Consider the following 25,296-nt stretch of genomic DNA (forward strand, 5'->3'; position numbering starts at 1 on the left):
CAGAGGAGGGGGGAGAGGATCGGCGGGGGGTAGGGTGTCAGGGATGGGCTGGGGGGAGGGGATTGGCAAGGGTGGATCACAGGAGGGCAGGATCGGGGATGGGAGTGTCGGGTATCGGCGAGAGAGGGGTGGAGGGGTTCAGCAGGAGAGGGGGAGGGGATCGGCAGGGGAGGGGGTTGGAGATCGGCAGGGGAGGATCGCAGGAGGACAGGATCGGCGATGGGAGTGTCGGGGATCGGCGGGGAGTGGGGGAGGGGATCGGCCGGGGCTGGGGTGTCGGGGATGTGCATGGGAAGGGGGAGGGGATCGGCAGGGGAAGATTGCAGGAGGGCAGGATCGGGGATGGGGTTGTTGGGGATCGGCGAGGGTGGGAGTGGGGGGTGATGGGGGCCGGTCAGGGATTGGGGATTGGAGTTGGCAAGGGATCAGGGGGTGGGGCCAGAGAATTGGGGGGGGGTCGGCCGGGATCGGCGGGGGGGGGAGAGCATCGTAGCCGGCCAGCGGAGGCATCATCGGTGGTGGGGGGTTGGGAAGAAGAAGCATCAAGGAGCGGATCGGAGGCTTGGGAATGAGGAGGCTTGGGAAGGGTCTCCGATCATGGGGGGTGGTCTGCTAGTTAGGGGCCCTGGATCCAGGAGGTAGGTATAAAGTCACTTACCTCCTAGATACAGCAATTCCCACCTCGGTTTAACTGCCGGGTTTCATGAATTGTGCAAAACCCGTCCACATGCAGTTAAATTCAAAATGGAGGTGCAAAATGAGGTTGCCTGCCTTATTATAATATTTATATTGTGGTCCTGCACCCCACTCCGCCCCCACCAGGGAGTGTGTTGGTTGCCTGCCCACCATCCCATCCCTGTCCTGCCCCTGGTAATACAGGATGTAGGCGGGATCAGGTCGGGAATCCCATTTTTCACACTAACTACCCCCAGCCCCCACACCCATTTTTTTCGGGGAAAATTTCAGCCAAAGTGTTCAAGAATAAACTTCCAATGACGCATGGGCAGCAAGATCACCAGTGGTCATGTTGAAACCGAAAATAGAGACAATGCATTTATTTTAAAAATTTGATTGCATTTTAAAATGATTTTATTTTATTGCAGGTGCTTGTGGAACAAAAGAAACTTAAAAGGCAAAGTCAGATTCTTATTCAGAAGATGGTGCCTAATGAGCAGCTCATGGCAGCACTTGATAACCTTGCTATTGTAACCGAGACTATAGAGGAGGAGAGAATTCTGCATGGGAAAAAGGTAAGATGCCCTTTGCACATCTTCTGAGATTAGTCATGTAAGAAATACATGTTCCTAAAATGGAAATGTATTTTTATTCATTCTTGGGGTGTGATGTGGTGAGGTCGGCATTTGTTGCTCATCCCCAGTTGCTCTTCAAAAGGGACCTTGGGCCTTCCGTGCTAGGTCACTTCAGAGGTTAGTTAAGAGTCATCCACGTTGGTGTGGGATTGGAGTCACATATAGGCCAGACCAGGTAAGGACAGCAGGTTTACTCCCCTAAAGGACACTAGTGAACGAGGTGGGTTTTTACGACAATCCGGCAGCTTCATGGTCATTTTTACTGTTGCCAGTCTTTTTTCTTTTTAAACAGATTTCAAATTCTCTAATTGCCATGGTGGGATTTGGACCCATGTATTAGGCCAATCCTCTGGATTACTAGTCCTGTGACAGGTCCACTACAACACAATATGATGCTCTGTCAGCAGTTTATTCACTCTTTTTCTGCTTATGAAATGAAAGTTATGATCAAAGACACTCATCTTATCTACGCACAGATATTTGTATCGACTAGTTCATTTCCGAATAGTTAATTTACTAATATTAAACATAAGAATGAATAGATGTGAAGACACAATACATTAAAGTGCATTAGTGGAAAACAGGAGATAGCTACATTTCAGGTGGTATTTGTTCTATATGTAAACTTGTATTTACTCTGTACAGAGGGCTCATCTCCTGGAGTCCCAAGAGATCCCATATTCCCTTGGGAGCATAGGTATTTAAGAAGGCCAAACAGGTTGGAGAGGTACTCTGGAGACCTGCAATAAAAGACTAAGGTCACACTTTACTTTGAGCTCACAGTGTTCAGTCTGACTCTTTCTGCATACATAACAACTGGCGATGAGATACAGATAGCGAACCCAAAGATGCAGAGAACAGGGAGCATCCTGGAGAAATTCTCGGAGGGAGATGATTGGAAAACTTTTGTGGAGTGACTCGACCAATACTTCGTGGTCAACGAGCTAGATGGGGAAGAGAGCGCTGCCAAACGAAGGGCGATCCTCCTCACCGTCTGTGGGGCACCAACGTATGGCCTCATGAACAATCTGCTCACTCCAGCGAAACCCACGGAGAAGTCATATGACGATTTGTGCACACTGGTCCAAGAGTATTTGAACCCGAAGGAAAGCGTTCTGATGGCGAGGTACCAGTTCTACACCTACAAAAGTCTGAAGGCTAGGAAGTGGTGAGTTATGTCACCGAGCTAAGACGCCTTGCAGGACATTGCGAATTTGAAGGACATTTGGAGCACATGCTCAGAGACTTTTTCGTACTTGGCATTGGCCACGAAACCATATTTCGCAAACGTTTGACTGTAGAGACCCCAACCTTGAGTAAGGCCATAGCGATAGCCCAGACATTCATTGCCACCAGTGACAATACAAAGCAAATCTCTCAGCACACAAGTGCTGCTACAAGTACTGTGAACAAAGTGATGTTGTTTTCGAATCGTAATATACAGGGCAGGTCACACATACCTGCAGCTGCACGTCCACAGATGTCTCAGAGTCCACCATCAAGGGTGATGAATGCAAGGCCATTAACACCTTGTTGGCGCTGCGGGGGTGATCATCGTTTCCATTCATGCCGATTCAAAAGGTTCATTGGCAAGGACTGTGGAACAATGGGATACATCCAACGAGTGTGCAGGCGAGCTGCAAATCCTGTTAAAGCTGCAAACCACCATGTTGCAGAAGAGGACAGATCCACGGAGGATCACGACGAACCAGAGCCTCAGAGCGAGGAGGCAGAGGTATATGGGGTGCACACATTCACCACGAATTGTCCCTCGATAATGCTGAATGTTGAACTAAATGAACTCCCAATTTCAATGTAGCTGGATAGAGGCGCGAGTCAGTCCATCATGGGCAAAAAGACTTTCGAAAGATTGTGGTGCAACAAGGCCTCAAGGCCAGTCTTAACTCCAGTTCGCACAAAACTAAGAACTTATACAAAAGAACTGATTCCTGTAATCGGCTGTGCTACCGTAAAGCTCTCCTATGATGGAGCGGTGCACAAGCTACTGGGTGGTACCAGGCGATGGCCCCACGCTGCTCGGCAGGAGCTGGCTGGGAAAGATACGCTGGAACTGGAACGACGTCCAAGCGCTACTGCCCGCTGATGACACTTCGTGTGCCCAGGTCTTAAATAAATTTTCTTTGCTGCTCAAATCAGGCATCTGGAAATTCCAAGGAGCAATTAGGATCCACCTAATTCCGGGGCGCGACCCATCCATCACAAGGTGAGAGCAGTACCGTACATGATGAAAGGGTAGAGATTGCGCTAGACCGACTGCAAAGAGAGGGCATCATTTCACCGATCGAGTTCAACAAGTGGGCCAGTCCTATCGTCCCAGTCCTCAAGGGAGACGGCACCATCAGAATCTGTGGAGATTACAAAGTAACTATCAATCGTTTCTCCCTGCAGGACCAATACTCACTACCAAAGGCCGACGACTTCTTTGCAACACTGGTGGGAGGAAAGACTTTCACGAAACTGGATCTGACTTCAGTCTACATGACGCAGGAACTGGAGGAATCATCGAAGGCCCTCACCTGCATCAATACGCACAAAGGTCTTTGTGTTTATAACAGATGCCCGTTTGGAATCCGATCAGCTGCAGCGATATTCCAGAGACACATGGAAAGCTTACTGAAGTCGGTTCCCCACACCGTGGTCTTCCAGGACGACACCTTAATCACAGGTCGGAACACAGTCGAGCATCTGTAGAACCTGGGGGAGGTTCTTAGTCGACTCAACCGCGTGGGGCTCAGGCTAAAACACTTGAAGTGCATTTTCCTGGCACCTGAAGTGGAGTTCTTGGAAAGGAGGATTGCGGCAGACGGCATCAGGCCCACCAACGCGAAGATGGAGGCAATCGAGAACGCACCGAGGCCACAGAACGTGACGGAGCTGCGGCCCTTTCTGGGACTCCTGAACTACTTTGGTAACTTCTTACCGGGTCCCAGCACACTGTTAGAACCACTGCATGTCTTACTACGAAAAGGCGATGAATAGGTTTGGGGCAAAAACCAAGAAAATGCCTTTGTAAAAGCGAGAAAATTGATATGCTCAAACAAATTGCTTGTGTTGTATGATCCATGTAAGCGTTTGGTACTAGCATGTGATGTGTCGTCATATGGTGTCGGGTGTGTATTGCAACAAGCTAATGATTTTGGGAAACTGCAACCGGTTGCTTATGCATCTAGGAGTCTGTCTAAGGCTAAGAGAGCCTACAGCATGATTGAGAAAGAAGCGTTAGTGTGTGTCTATGGGGTAAAGAAAATGCATCAATACCTGTTTGGGCTAAAATTCGAATTGGAAACTGACCATAAGCCACTTATATCCCTGTTTTCCAAGAATAAAGGGATAAATACCAACGCATCGGCCCGCATCCAGAGATGGGCGCTCATGTTGTCCGCATACAACTACGCCATCTGCCACAGGCCAGGCACAGAAAACTGCGCTGATGCTCTCAGTAGGCTGCCATTGCCCACCACGGGGGTGGAAATGGCGTAGCCCGCAGATCTAGCCATGGTTATGGAAGCTTTTGAGAGTGAGCAATCACCCGTCACTGTCCGGCAGATCAAAACCTGGACAAGCCAGGACCCCTTATTATCAAAAGCTGTGAGCTTCATGGGAGCTGGTCCAGTGTACCAGTGGAAATGCAGGAAGAGATAAAGCTGTTCCAGCGATGCAAAGATGAAATGTCTATACAGGCAGACTGCCTTCTGTGGGGCATTCGAGTAGTGGTCCCCAAGAAGGGCAGAGACACCTTCATCAGTGACCTCCACAGTACCCACCCAGGCATTGTAATGATGAAAGCGATAGCCAGATCCCACGTGTGGTGGCCCGGTATCGATGCAGACTTAGAGTCCTGCATTCACAGATGTAATACATGCTCGCAGTTAAGCAATGTACCCAGGGAGGTGTCGCTAAGTTTATGGTCTTGGCCCTCCAAACCGTGATCTAGGGTACACGTCGATAATGCAGGGTAAAATGTTCCTTGTGGTTGTAGATGCGTACTCCAAATGGATTGAATGTGAGATAATGTCGGCTAGCGCATCTGCTGCCACTACTGAAAGCCTGCTGGCCATGTTTGCCACTCACGGCTTACCAGATGTCTTAGTGAGCGACAACGGGCCATGTTTTACCAGTGCAGAGTTCAAAGAATTCATGACTCGGAACGGGATCAAACATGTCACATCTGCCCTGTTTAAACCAGCGTCCAATGGTCAGGCAGAGAGAGCAGTGCAAACCATCAAGCAAGGCTTGAAGAGGGTAACTGAAGGCTCACTGCAGACTCACCTATCCCGAGTCCTGCTTAGCTACCGCACAAGACCCCACTCACTCACTGGGATCCCACCTGCTAAACTGCAAATTAAAAGAGCACTTAAGACAAGGCTATCGTTAGTTCTACATGAACAGGTAGAGAGCAGGCGGCGTCAACAAAATGCGTACCATGATAGCGCAAATATGTCACGTGAGATTGAAATCAATTACCCTGTATTTGTATTGAATTATGGACAAGGTCTCAAGTGGCTTCCCGGCTCTGTGGTGGCCAAAGAGGGGAGCAGGGTGTTTCGGGTCAAACTTTCAAATGGACTCATTCACCAGAAACACTTGGACCAAATCAAACTCAGATTCACGGACTATCCTGAGCAACCCACCTTGGACCCTACTTTTTTTGATCCCTCAACACACACACCAGTGGCAACCGGCACCATGGTTGACCACGAAGCAGAACCCATCATCCACAGCAGCCCAGCAGGGCCCAACACACCAGGCAGCCCAGTAAGGCCAGCTGCACAGCAACCCAGTGAGGTCCAAACAAATGATTCAACAATACCAGCTTTCACACCGAGATGATCAACCAGGGCAAGAAGGGCCCCAGATAGACTCACATTGTAAATAGTTACACTATTGGCTTTGGGGAGGGGCGGGGTGGGGGGTGGAATGTTATATATGCAAACTTGTATTTACTCTGTACAGCCACCAGAGGGGTCATCCCCTGGAGTCCCAAGGGATCCCATAATCCTTTGGGAGCACAGGTATTTAAGGAGGCTGCACAGGTTGGAGAGGCACTCTGGAGAAATTGCTGGTCACAGGAATGCCAAAAATTGCTGGTCACAGGAATGTGGGAAGGGAGGACCTTGAGACAATCACTATCTCTAGGGGGGGTAGTGCTGGACAGGCTAATGGGACTCAAGGTAGACAAGTCCCCTGGTCCTGATGAAATGCATCCCAGGGTATTAAAAGAGATGGCGGAGGTTATAGCAGATGCATTTGTTATAATCTACCAAAAGTCTCTGGACTCTGGGGAGGTACCAGCGGATTGGAAAGCAGCTAATATAACGCCTCTGTTTAAAAAAGGGGGCAGACAAAAGGCAGATAACTATAGGCCGGTTAGTTTAACATCTGTAGTGGGGAAAATGCTTGAAACTATCATTAAGGAAGAAATAGCGGGACATCTAGATAGGAATAGTGTAATCAAGCAGACACAGCATGGATTCATGAAGGGGAAATCATGTTTAACTAATTTACTGGAATTCTTTGAGGATATAACGAGCATGGTGGATAGAGGTGTACCGATGGATGTGGTGTATTTAGATTTCCAAAAGGCATTCGATAAGGTGCCACACAAAAGGTTACTGCAGAAGATAAGGGTACGCGGAGTCAGAGGAAATGTATTAGCATGGATAGAGAATTGGCTGGCGATCAGAAAGCAGAGAGTCGGGATAAATGGGTCCTTTTCGGGTTGGAAATCGGTAGTTAGTGGTGTGCCACAGGGATCGGTGCTGGAACCACAACTGTTTAGAATATACATAGATGACCTGGAAGAGGGGACAGAGTGTAGTGTAACAAAATTTGCAGATGACACAAAGATTAGTGGGAAAGCGGGTTGTGTAGAGGACACAGAGAGGCTGCAAAGAGATTTAGATAGGTTAAGCGAATGGGCTAAGGTTTGGCAGATGGAATACAATGTCGGAAAGTGTGAGGTCATCCACCTTGGGGAAAAAAAACAGTAAAAGGGAATATTATTTGAATGGGGAGAAATTACAACATGCTGCGGTGCAGAGGGACCTGGGGGGCCTTGTGCATGAATCCCAAAAAGTTAGTTTGCAGGTGCAGCAGGTAATCAGGAAGGCGAATGGAATGTTGGCCTTCATTGCGAGAGGGATGGAGTACAAAAGCAGGGAGGTCCTTCTGCAACTGTATAGGGTATTGGTGAGGCCGCACCTAGAGTACTGCGTGCAGTTTTGGTTACCTTACTTCAGGAAGGCTATACTAGCTTTGGAGGGGGTACAGAGACGATTCACGAGGCTGATTCCGGAGATGAGGGGGTTACCTTATGATGATAGATTGAGTAGACTGGGTCTTTACTCGTTGGAGTTCAGAAGGATGAGGGGGGATCTTATAGAAACATTTAAAATAATGAAAGGGATAGACAAGATAGAGGCAGAGAGGTTGTTTCCACTGGTCGGGGAGACTAGAACTAGGGGGCACAACCTCAAAATACGGGGGAGCCAATTTAAAACCGAGTTGAGAAGGAATTTCTTCTCCCAGAGGGTTGTGAATCTGTGGAATTCTCTGCCCAAGGAAGCAGTTGAGGCTAGCTCATTGAATGTATTCAAGTCACAGATAGATAGATTTTTAACGAATAAGGGAATTAAGGGTTACGGGGAGCGGGCGGGTAAGTGGAGCTCAGCCATGGTCTTGTTGAATGGCGGAGCAGGCTCGAGAGGCTAGATGGCCTACTCCTGTTCCTAATTCTTATGTTCTTAAGAATAAAAGAATACAGTCACACTTTACTTTGAGCTCACAGTATTCAGTCTGACTCTTTCTGCATACATAACAGTATTAGTATGAGACCATAGGGAATATATTGAGAGAAATCAAAGTCATTTACAAGATACAATGTAACACGCATGTAAACATCCAGTGTAAGCCTGTCCTTCTTGTTCTGTCAGCTAAAGGAGATGGAAGAACAACTAGAAAACTCTACCCTTAGGAAAGAAGTAAACTCACTGATGAAGCAGCTTGAGCTTTTCAAAGAAGAAAAAGAGGAACTCGAACATCAATGCCAAAATTCTTACCAGCAAGTGAAGGAACTGAAACACACCAGTAAGTATTCCGCAATTCAATGTAATATAGATTCGCAATGATTAATTTTAACTTTGTGCGAGATGGCACAGTCCGAGCTTGAATTCTGAAAATTATTTGCGAAACTCTTTGAAAACATAATGGGGGAATACTGCGGTCGGAGGCTTCCTTTTCGAAAATACCTGGTTGTCACGGAGGCACCTTCGATTGCGGTTGGAGCCTTCATTCGATATGCAGCGTATGGGGAGATGACTTCCCTGTATGTACAAAAATACTGGAGTCATGTGGGCCTGGACCACCAATCACAAGGAAGCATTCTCATTGATAATAATGGGAACTCCGTTTTTACAAGTTCCCATTACTATCAATGAGAATAACCCCCTGAAACAAGAAACTCAACATAATAAATGAAAAAAAACTTGCATATTTAAAATTAATTGAAATTAAAGTTATTTAAATGTTTTAGAAAAAATATATATTTTTGGAAACATTTTTTAATGCCTTTTAATAGGATTTAAAATAAACTTACCTTAATGGACAGGTTTTTTAACATGGAAATGTACGATTAAATTTAATTTTTATATGTTTTAAAACTCTTACTCTGAGAAAAGTAAACTATGCATCTGCTTTTACCAGGTGTAAAAGTTTGAAGGACATTCATTGGGCATGAGTTAGGCAAATAGTCCAATCTCTCCCATGCGAATGTCCTTCTCCCGGGGATGCGGAGGATCTGTCAAGCGAAATCTTGACAGGTCGGAAAAGCTGGTCTTCAGCGCATGCGCATCGTGCCCCGAAAAGCAGGGGTTCATGCGCACTTCGTATGCACCCAGCAAGGCCGGAATTTCAGGCACATTATTGTAGATGGCTCCCTCATCAAAGTTCAAGACACTTTCTGCTTTTTGAATACTGTACTGAATCTGAATTGCTGTGCCAATGTAAAAACTTAACATTTTTCCCAACTTGTTCTGATTTGTGAATTATGGTTCTGTGATGCAGCGGTACTACATATTTTCCATGAAATATTTTTTATCTGCTTTTCTGCATTATGCAACAGCAACATACATTTATATTGCTTTCCTCACATTCAGACAGGCATCTTGGAGCTCTTTACAATAAGGAGAAAGGTGTTTCAGTGGACATGGGCATGAGGAACAGGGAAAAATGGAGCAGCTAGGATGGGCAACTGAAGGTGTAGACAAAGAGGAGGTTTTTGAAAACAGGAAGGGAGGTAGCAAACTGGAGGAAAAACAGTGTTTGGGGGAGGGGCTGGAGCATAGTGCAGGAATGAATGGCCATCAATTGTGTTACGTGATCCGAGCATGCGTGCGGGGGCAAGGAACAGGCGTGTAGAGTGGGACACACCCGTGATTTGAAAATGAGGGCAAAAATTTTGAAATTGGCTTGCTTGGGGCACAGGGAGGCAGCAAAGCTGGAAGAGGACAGCGGGGATCTAAGTGTGAGACGAAATGCGGGAAGAATGCGGTCTGCAGCAGTTTAGATGAGCTGATGGTTATGCAGAGTTGAAGCAGGGATATTGATTAGGAAGATACTGGGGAGCGAAAGTGTTGAAGTGGTAATGAAACGGACAAGGGTTTGAGCAAGAGCAGAGATGGGATATTTGAACATTTGGAAGAAAGTGGTTTTGGTTAGGGAGCAGATGTGGTGGAGGAAGAGGAGCTCAGTCAAACAGGAGAGGATCATTATTTTGGAAACTACAAGTGACATTCACTTCAGTGATTCAGATCTAATTGGTGTATCTCTTCAACTAATACAGAAATGTCATTATTATTTGCTGTGACTTGCAAGTACTAGTAACATAGGATTAAAACTCTGCTACTTCTGTTACAGATGATGAACTGCGGAAGCGCATCCAACAAGCAGAAAATCCAACACTATCACCACCTCCTCCTCCACCTCCTCTTCCACTGCCATCACCTTCTTCAAACCCTCTCAAGTAATAAAACTATTTTTCTTCTATTCTGATTCTTGGAGATACCAACCATTTATTCCATGAAGTAGACTAGATTTACAGTACGTTGGAGTTTTAAAATAGATCGAGTGTCTGAAAACAAGATTTGGCCACATTTTAACCATATATTATTAAATACTAGAGTATTCTATTTGCTGTACTTCATATATTAACATTATACAGTAAAGTTAATTTGCTACAAAGGAAATCAATTTTACAGATTGTAAGATTGTAGCATGATCATGACAACCTCAAGAGGCTGCATAGCCCCCTGTACAACCTCATCCTCCTTAGCTACTTGTGGCTGGAATGATCGATCTGTAGGGTAGTGACCACACCAGACTGTGTGTCACTGGACATCTCTGACCATTACTGTTCTTGATAGACTTCAGACAGTGCTAGGGGAGCACCGAATGCAATTACAACAACAACTTGTATTTATATAGCGCCTTTAAGGCACTTCACAGGAGTATTATGAGATAAAAAATTTGCCACCGAGCCGCATTAGTAGAAATTAACTCAGGTGACAAAAAGCTTGGTTAAAGAGGTATGTTTTAAGGAGCATCTTGAAGGAGGAAAGAGAGGCAGAGAGATTTAGGCAGGGAGTTCCAGAGCTTGGAGCCTAGGCAACAGAAGGCACGTCCACCAATGGTTGAGCGATTATAATCAGGGATGCTCAAGAGGGCAGAATTAGAAGAGCACAGACATCTCAGTCGGGGTTTGTGGGGCTGGAGGAGATTACAGAGATAGCGAGAGGTGAGGCCATGGAGGGATTTGAAAATAAGGATGTGAATTTTGAAATTGAGGCATTGCTTAACCAGGAGCCAATGTAAGTCAGCGAGTACAACGGACCGTGCGACAACTACAAGAGAAATGCAGGGAACAGTGTCAATCCTTGTACATGGCCTTCTTTGACTTCACAAAGGCCTTTGACACTGTCAACCGTGAGGGACTATGGAGCGTCCTCCTCCATTTCGGCTGCCCCCAAAAGTTTGTTGCCATCCTCCGCCTGCTCCACGACGACATGCAAGCCATGATCCTGACCAACGGATCCACCACAGACCCAATACACATCTGGACTGGGGTCAAGCAGGGCTGCGTTATCGCACCAACCCTCTTCTCGATCTTCCTTGCTGCAATGCTCCACCTCACACTCAACAAGCTCCCCACTGAAGTGGAACTAAACTATAGAACCAGTGGGAACCTGTTCAACCTTCGCCGCCTCCAGACTAGATCCAAGGTCATCCCATCCTCTGTCATCAAACTACAGTACGCAGACAATGCTTGCGTCTGTGCACACAGAAGCCGAACTCCAAAGCCATTGTCAACACCCTCACCGAGGCATACGAAAGCATGGGCCTTACACTAAACATCTGTAAGGCAAAGGTCCTCCACCACCTTGACCCCGTCACACAGCACTGCCCCCCCCCAGGTCATCAAAATCTATGATGCAGCCTTGGACCAATGTGGACCATTTTCCCTACCTCGGGAGCCTACTATCAGCAAGGGCAGACATCGATGACGAGGTCCAACACCGCCTCCAGTATGCCAGTGCAGCCTTCAGTTGCCTGAGGGAAGAGTGTCTGAAGACAAAGACCTCAAATCTGGCACCAAGCTTATGGTCTACAGGGCAGTAGTGATACCTGCCCTCCTATATGGCTCAGAGATGTGGACCATATACAGCAGACATCTCAAAGTGCTGGAGAAGTACCACCAGCATTGCCTCCGCAAAATCCTGCAAATCCACTGGGAGGATGGCCGCACCGACATCAGTGTTCTCGCTCAGGCCAACATCCCCAGCATTGAAGCACTGACCACACTTGACCAGCTCCGTTTGGCGGGCCACATCGTCTGCATGCCCGACACAAGACTCTCTAAGCAAGCGCTGTACTTGGAACTCCTACACGGCAAGCGAGCCCAGGTGGGCAGAGGAAACGTTTCAAGGACACCCTCAAAGCCTCCTTGATAAAGTGCAACATCCCCACCAACACCTGGGAATCCCTGGCCCAAGACCGCCCAAAGGGGAGGAAGAGCATCCGGAAGGGCGCTGAGCTACTCGTCTCGTCGCCAAGAGCATGCAGAAAACAAGCGCAGAGAATAGAAGGAGCATGTGGCAAACCAGTCTTCCCACTCACCCTTTCCTTCAACCACCGTCTGCCCCACCTGTTACAGAGACTGTAATTCCCCCATTGGACTGTACAGCCATCTGAGAACTCATTTTGAGTGGAAGTAAGTCTTCCTCGATTTTGAGGAACTGCCTATGATGGTGATGATGGGTGAGCGGAACTTGGTGCGAGTTAGGACACAGGTAGCTGAGTTTTGCATCACCTCAATTTACGTAGGGTAGAATGTGGGAGGCCAGCCAGGAGTGCGGTGGAATAGTCAAGCCTAGAGGTAACAAAAGCATGGATGAAGGCTTCAGCAGCAGATGAGCTGAGGCAAGGGCAGAGACAGGTGATGCTACAGATTGTACCTATTGTAGTGAAAGTTTTTGACAATGGGAAGGGAGGTGCAGGGCTGCAGGGAAGATAGCTCCAGGGCTTCAATGCTGCATAAGCTTCAGCTCATACACAATCCTACTGTTGTGAGAGTTCAGAATTTAGAAGGTTGACAGTGCAACAGTTTACTTATCCATTCAAACAAGCCTTTGATGCAATGTCCAATTGATGTGCACAATATGAGAGTGGTTGTTAAACCAGTAATAACAAGCTAAACTAGCCTAATGCATATCTTCCATGCGATAGCACGCAGTAAACCACTCACTCTTAACAGAATTTGCCACTGCTATAAACAGTCAGGAAATGTGTGCTGTTCTGCAGTCCTGATATTATTACTTGGTAATCTGCAGGTTTTACACCAACACTAATTTCCAGGCTGAGAAATCTACTCTAAAGCAGTAAGGTTATAATTCTGCACTGATGGTGGGGAGCCGCACTTGCTGGCAGCGCATATTGGAAATTCAGTGGCTGTTGACTATGGCTGTCTCATCTGCTGGCACCATATTTTGAAAATTTAGGTGCACCCGGCCCACAGTTTTCCAACGACTGAAAGGGTCATTTCACAAGTCTACTGCTGGTGGCGAGGCTCCCATTGTTAGGGAGTATTCATAACATGACTCCTTAAATGTCTGGTGTTAGTCACCAGACCAGGATATTTTCTTGGGTTAGCATGCATTTTTGTGGAAATTACTCTTTTACAAAAATGTTGCAATACAGTTAATCTTACCATAAGAAAAATACTTGCAATGATTTGAAAAATATGACATTACAAGTAAATATTATACTTTGGTGCAATCTTGAATAGGATGCGTATAGATTTTTCAACTGCGGCTCCTGAAACCTAGGTGTGATTCGGCGTTCCCAGCAGAAACCATTCTCGCAGGGAATGCCAGTTAATGAATCACCTACCATATTGTTGTCCTTTCTCTACTCTGCACTCCCTGTGAGTGTGGCTTCCTCAACAGAGCATATGATGCCAGAATCGTTCGCATGATCATTAGTTCATTATCTGTGAGCTGGTTCAGAGACATTAGGCATTGTGTATTTTGCAGAATGACTTGTGTTGGCATCTGAACAGAGGTTTTAAGAAAAATACGTTTATATTTCAACAGAAATCTTATGATGATCATTTGTAAAAGACAGCAAGCATCCAATTTGTCTGGGGTTGAAAAAGCCCTTTCTGAGGAATCAGGTGAGTAACATTATCTAAAGAATTGCTATTGTGTATGGTTAATTATGTTTTTAAAAAATAAGTTAAATGTTGATTGTTGTGGAGTATTACAAAGATACTCTGTTTCGGAGAAAAGAATTGTTTATTATAAAGCACTCGATCGAGGGAGAGACAGCTTCTACACAAGTTCAATAACTCGGTGACCCAAACCAGCCATTCTCTCCGAGCTGCTCCGAGGCTGCTATTTTTATACATTCAAAATACATACAAAATCATGAAGAAATGCACGGAAGTTTTCCATTGGTTATTTCCTCTAACACGTTCCAAGGCCTATGTGTCCTTCATTATATTTGTTATTAAGGACAGACAAACTGGAGTGTTTCAATCCTCCTTTGTATCATTATCTCGTACCATGCTATGTAAACCAGCAGTTCCCACAGCTTGCCTCTTCATGATAAGCCTGCTTTCCCATCACACACTACACTTCTGAGAATTACAAGCTTACCGACAATACTTTTAGAAATAGTAATGATTTTAACCCCTTCATTGATTAATATATAACTATGATGGAACCTTAATTTCTTAAAATGATGATTAGTTGTTGAATTGTTCAGTACACCTCATCATCTGTTTGCAGCCAAACTTGCCCCGTGCTTTTATAAAGAACTGTATATGTTTTGTTAGCTTGTATGAAGCAACATCATATCAGGTGTGATAATGAAGCAGTCTGTGTGTGCATGCAGCAAGACCTGGACAACGTCCAGGCTTAGGCTGATAAGTGGCAAATCGCATTCGCGCCACACAAATGCCATGTAATGATTATCTCCAACAAGAGAGAGTCTAACCACCTTCCCTTGACATTCAGTGGTATTATCATCATTAAATCCCGCACCATCAACATCCTTGGGGTCACCATTGACCAGAAACTTAACTGGACCAGCCTCATAAATACTGCGGTGTCAAAAGCAGGTCAGAGGCTGGGTTTCTGCTGCAAGTATCTCACCCCCTGAGTCCCCAAAGCCTTTCCACCACCTCCAAGGCACAAGTTAGGAGTGTGATGGAATACTCTCCACTTGCCTGGATGACTGCTGCTCAAACAACTCTCAAGAAGCTTGACACTATCCAGGCAAAGCAGTCCACTTGATCACCAACCCATCCACCACCTTAGGCATTCACTCCCTCCACCATTGGTGCAACGTGGCTGCAACTTGCCAAGGCTTCTTCAACAGTACTTCTGAAACCTGTGACCTCTACCACCTAGAAGGACAAGGGCAGCAGGCTTATGGGAACACCATCAAGTTCCTCTCAAAGTTACACACAAGCTTGATTTGGAAATATATTGCCATTCCTTCGTCATTGCTATGTCAAAATCTGGGAACTCCCTCCCTAACAGCACTGTGGGTGTACCTTCACCATACGAACTGCAGCAGTTCAAGAAGGCGGCTCACCACCATCTTCTCAAGAGCAATTAGGGATGGGCAATAAATGCTGGCCTTCCCAGCAACACCCACATCCTATGAATGAATAAATTAAAAATACTGCTGTTACTGTTTCATTTATACTGTATTCTATCTGTGTTTCCGACATTACAACAGTGACTACACGCCACCAATACTTAATTGCCTTTAAAACGCTTTGGGACGTCCTGAGTTTGTGAAAGGTGCTATAAATGCAAGTTTTCTTCTACCTACACTGTGACCATCCTTACATGCTTTTGAAATGATTGGGTTAGGTTGGCCTCCTTTTGTCTCGCCTTTCCTATTCAATTTTGCTATGTCAACTATCACAGGCTTTTGATGGCTCAGTGAAGTGAGGTTCTGAAGTGCCCCAAGCTGCATGACCTTCTTGTATACAAGAAAAACTTAGATTCATCAGCCGACTGTGGGCAACACCACAGGCAAGTTACAGCTGTAAATAAAAACCACAGGGATGCATTGGTATTCTATTGCATATTTTTATAGTAATTTGAGCGTTCTTAATTTTCTTGAAAATAAGCAAGTTATTGTAGATATTTAAGTGACTTCATTCAGCAACTAGAGTGCTTGTAATGTATGCATCTGTGAGTATGCTCACAGGTTTGTAGAGCTGTTGAATTGTGAGTGGCTTGGCCAGTCACATGATGTTCACAAGACTCAATAAAACCCCAGCCAGTTGGGTTTAGAGGATCCACGATGAGGCAGGTGGTTGTGAGCCTGGTGGATGAACTGGTAATGCGTAGTGTGATTGTTAAACCTTTGCTAATAAGCCAACTATTTCTTAATAGCAATGTGTTGCTATGAATTCTTAAGCAAAGAACCCATGAAGCAAATACATTACAGGTGCTAAAGTTGCAAATCATAGAAAATGCTTCTGTAGTTTTAAGCCTACACAAGCGTGAAGCACAATGTTTCTAACCGTGTGTGCAGTACATGATGAAGATCATCATAGGCAGTTCCTCGGAATCGAGGAAGACTTGCTTCCACTCTTACAAATTAGTCCCTAGGTGGCTGAACAGTCCAATACGAGAACCACAGTACCTGCCACAGGTGGAACAGATAGTTGTTAAGGGAAAGGGTGGGTGGGATAGGTTTCCTACACGCTCTTTCCGCTGCCTGCATGCTCTCGGCGATGAGACTCGAGGTGCTCAGTGCCCTCCCGGATGCACTTCCTCAACTTAGGGCGCTCTTTGGCCAGGAACTTCCAGGTGTCAGTGGGGATGTTGCACTTTTTCAGGGAGGCTTTCAGGGTGTCCCTGTAACGTTTCCGCTGCCCACCTTTGGCTCGTTTGCCGTGAAAGAGTTCCGAGTAGAGCACTTGCTTTGGGAGTCTCATGTCTGGCATGCGAACAATGTGGCCTGCCCAGCGGAGCTGATCAAGTGTGGTCAGTGCTTCAATGCTGGGGATGTTGGCCTGGTCGAGGACGCTAATGTTGGTGCGTCTGTCCTCCCAGGGGATTTGTAGGATCTTGCAGAGGCATCGTTACACCAGTTGTATGTGTGAGAAATTTGTTTCCCGAATTATTACTTTTCAAATCCATGAGGTAAATTTTCCTGCAGGATCGCCTTTAGATGACCTGAAGAAACAGGCAGTTGATGAAATGATGGAGAGAATTAAGAAGGGTGTTCACCTTAAGAAAGTTAACCGTACTGACAAGGTAAGACAATAGTTACTACAATTTATTTTTATTCGAAACTTGTAATGCATTTCTCTCCCTTTTCAAAGTACAAAATCTACACCCAAAATGATGGAATAATAGTCTTGGGTGAGTTTAGGCAAGACCTCACCAGAGTCTCCACCAGACATACTTTTGTACAATTACATATACAGGAGCCAAAATTGCACCCCTCCATAAGCACCATTAGCTCTAAGAGGCGGGAATGGAGCGGAGAGGCCTTACCGACTGGGGGTGAACAGATGGGCTGACCCATCCAAAATTGTCCCCGAGCCGGAAGCAGTGGGAACGGGTTACCACACCACCCGGGCACACGCTGACCCCTTACCGACTGGCGGCGACCCGCTTCCTGACCCCCCGTGGGAAATTGCCCCACGGGAGCGGTGCCACCGCTGGTCAGTGCCACTGACGGCTTTCCCCAGCGGGGAGCTGTCTTTGGCTTGGCGGTACGTCTGCCCTTAAAGGGGAGGGCGTGCTGCCGGCGATGCCATTTCATTTTTTATTGTCAGCTGACTGCTAGGTCGGGCTGACAATAATGCGCACAGGTTCGGCCAAGCAGCCTGGCACCCCCTCTTGGGTGCCAGGCCACTGGCCCGGCCGAAACCCTCCCTGGTGGCCCAGTGAACCTAACTAAAAACTTTGCGGAGTTCAGAGCGGCCTTCCCCTTTAACTGAAGAGGAGGTATGTTGTGACGGGTCAGCGTGACGTGGCATGGCCAAGCGGCGCTGATGACTGGTCGGGGCAGCCGACCTGCTGCAAAGACGCACCCGTCACGACATCTGCCCGACCAAAAATAAATTTTCCATGTCCTGACTTTCTACAGATTCTCCACCCCGCTCATCTTCCCACATCCCAGTCCCTCTGGATTGTTACATAACTACTAAGGTGCATGAAGCTGTCACTGAGTTTAATCACTTTAGTCCTGGCTGCATCTATCCAGTACAGGGTTGGGCTATTTTTATAGTATCAAGATTTTATCAGACTCCTAATCAATGTAACTGCGTGCCATTATATCTGAATTATACTATAAATTCTTGTAAGCTAGTGCTAAAATTCTTAACTGTATAAATCTACAGAAGCATTTGAGATTCTGAAGCAAAGTAACATTTGCATCCTTCCTTTGTTTAGTTTTAAGTTTTTTTTCTCCTAATATGCACCTCGATTTGTACTAAATAAACTTTGTACCAATAGACATAATTTTATTTAATTCAGTAACTACCAGACTAGTCAAGATTTTGCACAGTTTAAAGGTCATTGTAAATTGCAGCTCACAAGCATATAATTAACCCTGACAAATGTTACTTCCTTCTCCTTGTTTTATTCCCTGAAAAGGCTTTTCACCAAAGTTCATCTGTTTGTTTTCTTTCATTGTCCCCATTTTCCTGATGGAACAGTACAGATTATTTAGCTCTGAATTCTTTAGAGACTGTTGGTTGCAGCCATTAATGCGGTTAATCAGTCTTGTATTTGGGTAGTTTGCTCTTCATGGTTACAGTCCACTTGCTTGTTTCTAGACTCCATTGATCAAGAATAAACCTCCAGATAATGCTTTACGGGAGCTCAGAGGAATACTGGTACGTTCTGAATTTAATTCCCGAGTATTTAAAATTTTTTATCTCCATCTATTCGGGTTTCTTTTTCACTGTGCGGCCAATCATATAACTTGTCCACAAATGTCTGCAACCGCTCTTGTCAAAAATGCCCAAGAGTGACCGGGTCATTTTAGCCCTTTTTCTGTATATGGGCTTCTCCCACCCTCTAATTGACTTCCCATATTCCTCGCATGGACCAGCAGTATAAGACCAGGAAGTCAACTGAAGTGGCTCTAGTTGGATAACCATGGGCTTTGTTTTGATTCCTTTTAAAGCAACATAATCTGCCTAACCAATCCAATGTGAGAGAGATGACCTAATGGTTGCGAATAAACAAGTTAAAGAGGATTACCACTGTTAACTGTTGGACGGAAAGGCAACAGATGCTGTGCATTAGGTTTGGACGCTGCTGATGATGTCCACAGACTAAATTAATTCGCTGCTTTGTACGATAAATACTGACAGACTCAAATAGGCATAGCTTCCTGTTTTTGAACACAAGTGCTGCAGCTTGAAAAAAATGAAACACACATAAAAATGTATGTATGCGTGTATGAGGAGGGGTATTTATCAAGCTTGGAAGATGCAGCTCTCCCAGTGACCCTGTGTAACTCAGCCATGCAGAACACAGGGTTCCAGTTTCACTTTCAGTTCAGTGTCAATTAGTTCATCTTAGGAAGGGTGGCTGTGGACACATTACAGTTGACCTTCCTCAGCTATTGAGGGGAAATCATTCCAAGTTCTCACTCCTGATTTTTATCCAGGAATCATTAGTGAAAAGCGCATGTATCCAAATATCAGATGAGGACAGGATTGGGATGAGCTGTGAGAAGCCCCCTATGATTGAATAGCCCGTCAACAATTATTTTTAGACTGGCACGTAAAGACTGACCAGTTTGCGAGGTTTTGGAGTACTCCTTGTGCCAGTGGAACCATATCCCAGCAGGAGTTGACCTCTTCAGGAGTGGAAAAGGAAGGCATAAGGCAATGAAAAATAAGATTCGGATCAAAATTGGATTTCTAGTTTTGGATTCAGTTGTTGTATTCAGTCCTAGTTGGTAATCACGTTGTTTGGATGAGACGTTAGTCCAAAGCCTCAGCTGCCTGTTCTCATGGTTCAGGTGGGCATTAACAATCACATTGCACTTCTTGAAGAACGCAGGGAGTTCCTCTAGTGTCCTGGCCGACATCTTCCTTCAAACAGCACCACCAAAAAATAGATTAACTGGTCATTCATGTACAGGTTGAGCATCCAAAATCTGGTGTTCCGGAATCCGGAATCCGGACCGATTGGTGACAGGGTCGTATGGAATCCGTAAAATATTCCCGAATCCAGGCCCGCTGACCCTGCCGAACTCGAGGTCCCGCTGCTGCCCGACCTCGGGCCTTGCCTCACCGTCCCTCACCGCTGCCTGACCTCGGGCCTTGCCTCACTGTCCCTCACCTCACCGCTGCCCGACCTCGGGCCTTGCCTCACCGTCCCTCACCTCACCACTGCCCGACCTCGGGCCTCGCCTCTCCGTCCCTCACCTCACCACTGCCTGACCTCGGGCCTCGCCTCACCATCCCTCGCCTCACCGCTGCCCGAACTCGGGCCTCACTTCACCGTACCTCACCTCACCTCACCACTGCCTGACCTCGGGCCTCGCCTCGCTGCTGCCCGACCTCGGGCCTCGCCTCATCGTCCTTCGCCTCGCCGCTGCCCGACCTCGGGCCTCGCCTCACCGTCCCTCACCTCACCGCTGCCCGACCTCGGGCCTCGCCTCACCACTGCCCGACCTCGGGCCACGCCTCTCCGTCCCTCACCTCACCACTGCCTGACCCCGGGCCTCGCCTCACCATCCCTCGCCTCACCGTCCTTCGCCTCGCCGCTGCCCGACCTCGAGCCTCGCCTCACCGTCCATCGCCTCGCCGCTGCCCAACCTCGAGCCTCGCCTCACCATCCCTCGCCTCACCGTCCTTCGCCTCGCCGCTGCCCGACCTCGAGCCTCGCCTCACCGTCCATCGCCTCACTGCTGCCCAACCTCGAGCCTCGCCTCACCATCCCTCGCCTCACCGTCCTTCGCCTCGCCGCTGCCCAACCTCGAGCCTCGCCTCACCGTCCCTCGCCTCACCGCTGCCCGACCTCGGGCCTCGCCTCACCGTCCCTCGCCTCACCGCTGCCCGACCTCGAGGCTCGCCTCACCGTCCCTCGCCTCACGGCTGCCCGACCTCGGGCCTCGCCTCACCGCTGCCCGACCTCGGGCCACGCCTCTCCGTCCCTCACCTCACCACTGCCTGACCCCGGGCTTCGCCTCACCATCCCTCGCCTCACCGCTTCCCGACCTCGGGCCTCGCCTCACCGTCCCTCACCTCGCCGCTGCCCGACCTCGGGCCTCGCCTCACCGCTGCCCGACCTCGAGCCTCGCCTCACCGTCCCTCGCCTCACTGCTGCCCGAACCCGGGCCTCGCTTCACCGTACCTCACCTCACCTCACCGCTGCCCGACCTCGGGCCTCGCCTCACCATCCCTCGCCTCACCGCTGCCCGACCTCGGGCCTCGCCTCACCATCCCTCGCCTCACCGCTGCCCGACCTCGAGCCTCGCCTCACCGTCCCTCGCCTCACTGCTGCCCGAACCCGGGCCTCGCTTCACCGTACCTCACCTCACCTCACCGCTGCCCGACCTCGGGCCTCGCCTCACCATCCCTCGCCTCACCGCTGCCCGACCTCGGGCCTCGCCTCACCATCCCTCGCCTCACCGCTGCCCGACCTCGGGCCTCGCCTCACCATCCCTCGCCTCACTGCTGCCCGACCTCGGGCCTCGCCTCGCCGCTGCCCGACCTCGGGCCTTGCCTCACCACACCTCGCCTCACCGCTGCCCGACCTCGGGCCTTGCCTCACCACTGCCTCACCTTGGGCCTCGCCTCACCGCTGCCCGACCTCGGGCCTCGCCTCGCCGCTGCCCGACCTCGGGCCTCGCCTCATCACCCCTCGCCTCGCCGCTGCCCGACCTCGGGCCTCGCCTCACCACACCTTGCCTCAACGTTGCCCGACCTCGGGTCTCGCCTCGCCGCCACTGCCCTTACCTCAAGGCCCCCTCGCCGGCCCACCCGAACACCTCCTCCGTGATGGGGCCGCCCGACCAGCTCTTTGGCGGGCCCCACCCAATCACCTCCTCGGTGGGGCCTGCCCGAACTCTTTCCTGGCAGCAGGGCCCACCCGAGCACTTCTCCGGCGGTGGGGCCCCGGCTGCCGACCTCATCGCCTGGCTAACACCACCAACTTCTGATGTTCTGAAATCCAGAAATACTCTAACCTGGGCTCAGGTGTTTCCAGATTCATGACGTCAGAAAGACGATCCAAAATCCGGCAAAACGCAAAATCTGGAACAGCCTCAGTCCCGAGGGTTCCGGATTCGGGCACTGCACCTGTATTGCTGTTTGAGGGAACACCCTGTGCACAAAATGGCTGCTATGTTCAACTACATAACCATTACTGACCTTAAAGTAATTCATTATATGTGACGTGCTTTGAGACATTTTGCGAGATGTAGTAACATGTTGTATAAATGCAAGCTTGTTTATTTTCCTTACTTTTCCCCTCTTTTAAAAAAATTTCTCTCTTTTTATCACAATCAGTTGCTTTGCTCTTTAGTGAACTTTCACAAATTTCACCCGCAATATATTTGTTTTATGCAGCAGTTACTGTTAATTATGGAAGAACTCCACAGGACTGAGTACTGTGAGCTAAAACTGATGTGACCTTAGTCTCTTTAATACAACTCCAGAGTGCCTAAGCAGCATGGCAGACAACATTTTATACTCACTTGCACGAGGTGTGCAGGTGATACTTGGGCCTCCAAAAGTTGCGCCCTCTGGTGGCAAGTCTTACATAGTTACAATGTTTACATACATAACAGTTACATTGCTATTAAATGTGATGTGTTTATGTTAATGAAAAGTGAAGAGTCTCACGAACAGGCTGCCACATTCTGACTCATAACATGCCACCATTGCACCAGATTTAAATTTCTTAAATAAATAATTGTTTCTAATCTCAAGAATCAAACAGCTTCGCAAATTTGACAATCTGGCCACTGCTGTAAATCTGTTTAAAAACCCTTGTATGGGTGCTTTGCTCTTCACCAATGCTGCAGTGTGTGATACCTCTTTATGCGTACACTTACAAACTCTGATATTAATTTTTCCACATTGTGTTCAGAGGGAACTTTGTCCACTCAATCAACTTTTTTTGTCAGGGTAGTCAGATTACCTATTGAACAGTGACCAGATTGTCAAAATTTGTGTTCCAAAAACGTATTAGTGAAGTTGTTGGATCCTTGAGATTAGGAACAAATGTGCAAATGTGTTTGCGAAATTTATATCTGGAGTGATATGGGCCAGAATGAAATAATCTATGTTTGATTGGTATAATTTTGGTCTTAAATGTTGCCAGTTAATCCTTGATGCCCACTATGCTCATTTGTTTAAAAAAAAACTGCTTTATTTGGTCAGTTGTAAATTTTAATCATGATTTTATAAATCCTGCCCCATGTTTTTATGAACTGTGCTCTCCCATATTGTGGGGAAATCCAGGTTGTAATACTGCTGTGGGAAATGTCGCTATTGTTCTTTAATTTCCGGTAAGACAGCTTGTGCTCTGTAATTTTTCACACAATGGAAAGAATTTTTTTGTGTGATGTAAAATTCTGTAGAGACTTATGAAGCACAGCTGCAAAGTGCAAGCCAGACATACATTGTTATCTTATCCCAAATGCATTGTAACAAAGTATCCCTTGCCCCTCAGAGGTTGAAAATGCAACTTTAAAAATGATTCTTGTTTCGAACATATGGCACAAGGTCTGGTTTGTAATAAAACTATAAATATCCTTCTGTAGATATGCGAGAGGTCCCCTTTAAGGGAGGAAATATTCCAGAAAATGAAACTTGCTTTGTCTGAAAGCCTTATTCACAAATTGCTACAATTTACTATTGCAGGCAAACTCTTAAATGTGGCTGGCCTCTTGCTGGTTTGCAATCAGTAGTGTAACTTGAAGTCTTTGCTACCAGCTAATGAAAGTAGTTAACCAATACTCTCAGGCCTCAAAGCTGCTTATGTTGTCCAGAACATGTTACAAAAACAAAATACTGCGGATGCTGAAATCTGAAATGAAAACCGAAACTACTGGAAATACTCAGCAGATTAGGCAGCATTCATGGAGGGAGAAACAGAGTTAAAGTTTCAGGTCGATGACCCTTCATTGGAACTCATGATGCCGATGTTGTCGTGCACTAACTTTAAATTGTGCTTTTGTAATGGATTTGTTTTCTTCTGAAGAAATCTAGTAAAGATGGAACACTGACAACCATTACTCCGCTTACTGAAGAAAATGAGCTGGAAAGAATCCTACAGCGCAGGAAGGCAGCAACAGAAACTAGTGCTGATGGCAAGTTCTCACTAGTCCTCTGCTTATAATCTATAGCTTGTGATCCTTCAATATGTCCCTAATCACGTGGTTATCTGATAATTATTATGGGCTCAATTTTCCCCAAAGCATTTTTTTCACGTACTTGAAGAGTTACGCACGATTTTTTGAGGCCCCAGTACGCCCCCAAAAAAATCTAAGTTTCCCCATTGGATTTCTTCATTTTGGCGTGGCCTAACCCGACCTTTAGTTTTGGGGGTGGAGCCTTGATCTGCGGCAAAAAGATCAGGCTGCCATGGTAACCAGGGACACAATGCGAGCTGAGGATGCAACGTGAAGCATGCAGCCAGCTCTCAACACATTAAAAGAATTCAAAAAGACATAGCAGCAACTTACCTCCAACCCCGCCCGAAGGGCTTGCAGGTCCGGTCCCATTCTCGGTCCCCATTCTCCCGGTTCGGTCTCATTCTCGGTTCCCGGATATATTCTCTCTCTGTGTGGACCGGCCCGGGAGAATGGGGACCGAGCTGGGAGAATGGGGACAGAGAATGGGACCGGACAGCTTTCAGGCGGGGGTGGAGGTAAGTTGCTGCTATGCGTTTTTCAATTCTTTTAGTGTGTCCGGGCATCTGCTGCGCCGATTTCCTTAACTCTAGGGAAGGTTTTTCTGCTGAGGCCACATACGCTGGCCTAAGCACAACTGGAGTAACTCTCAGCTGGCCAAACTTCCCTAAATGGCCAGAATTGGCGTAGGTGGCTGGTTACGCACCCTTTGGCTGAAAAAAAACTGGCCTAACTTCCCTAAATGGCCAGAATTAGCGTAGGTGGCTGATTACGCACCCTTCGGCTGAAAAAAAAACTGGCCTAAAAAAATCGTAACTAACTGAGTTACACTGGTGCAAATTGATTGGTGAAACTGTGGTTTTTCAAATTAGGCCAAAAAGAACAGCCTGCTCCCAAAAAATGGCGCAAATTGTGGTGTATGTAGGCACCTTTAGTAATGACTTCACGAGGCAGGGTATGGTGCTTAAATTCTGCAGACCTGCAGTCTTTTGTTCCAGCTCCTGAGTGTGATCAACAAGCTGCGAGTTCCCTTTTATACCGGGTTTCCTGC

General features: G+C 47.3%; 1 protein-coding gene across 1 annotated transcript in view; it reads left to right on the forward strand.

Annotated features, from left to right (window-relative positions):
• Positions 1-24,232, forward strand: part of shtn1 (shootin 1) — a 116,858-nt gene extending 92,626 nt beyond the window's left edge. The window contains exons 9-15 of the mRNA XM_070873968.1: positions 1,104-1,250; positions 8,264-8,417; positions 10,245-10,350; positions 13,976-14,055; positions 17,070-17,167; positions 18,700-18,759; positions 24,095-24,232. Of these exons, the coding sequence (XP_070730069.1) occupies positions 1,104-1,250; positions 8,264-8,417; positions 10,245-10,350; positions 13,976-14,055; positions 17,070-17,167; positions 18,700-18,759; positions 24,095-24,232 (783 nt within the window). The remainder of the gene's footprint in view (positions 1-1,103; positions 1,251-8,263; positions 8,418-10,244; positions 10,351-13,975; positions 14,056-17,069; positions 17,168-18,699; positions 18,760-24,094) is intronic.
• The last annotated feature ends 1,064 nt before the right edge of the window (positions 24,233-25,296 follow it).

The sequence above is a fragment of the Pristiophorus japonicus genome, chromosome 3, assembly GCF_044704955.1.
Source record: "Pristiophorus japonicus isolate sPriJap1 chromosome 3, sPriJap1.hap1, whole genome shotgun sequence".
In the NCBI taxonomy this organism is placed as follows: Eukaryota; Metazoa; Chordata; class Chondrichthyes; family Pristiophoridae; genus Pristiophorus; species Pristiophorus japonicus.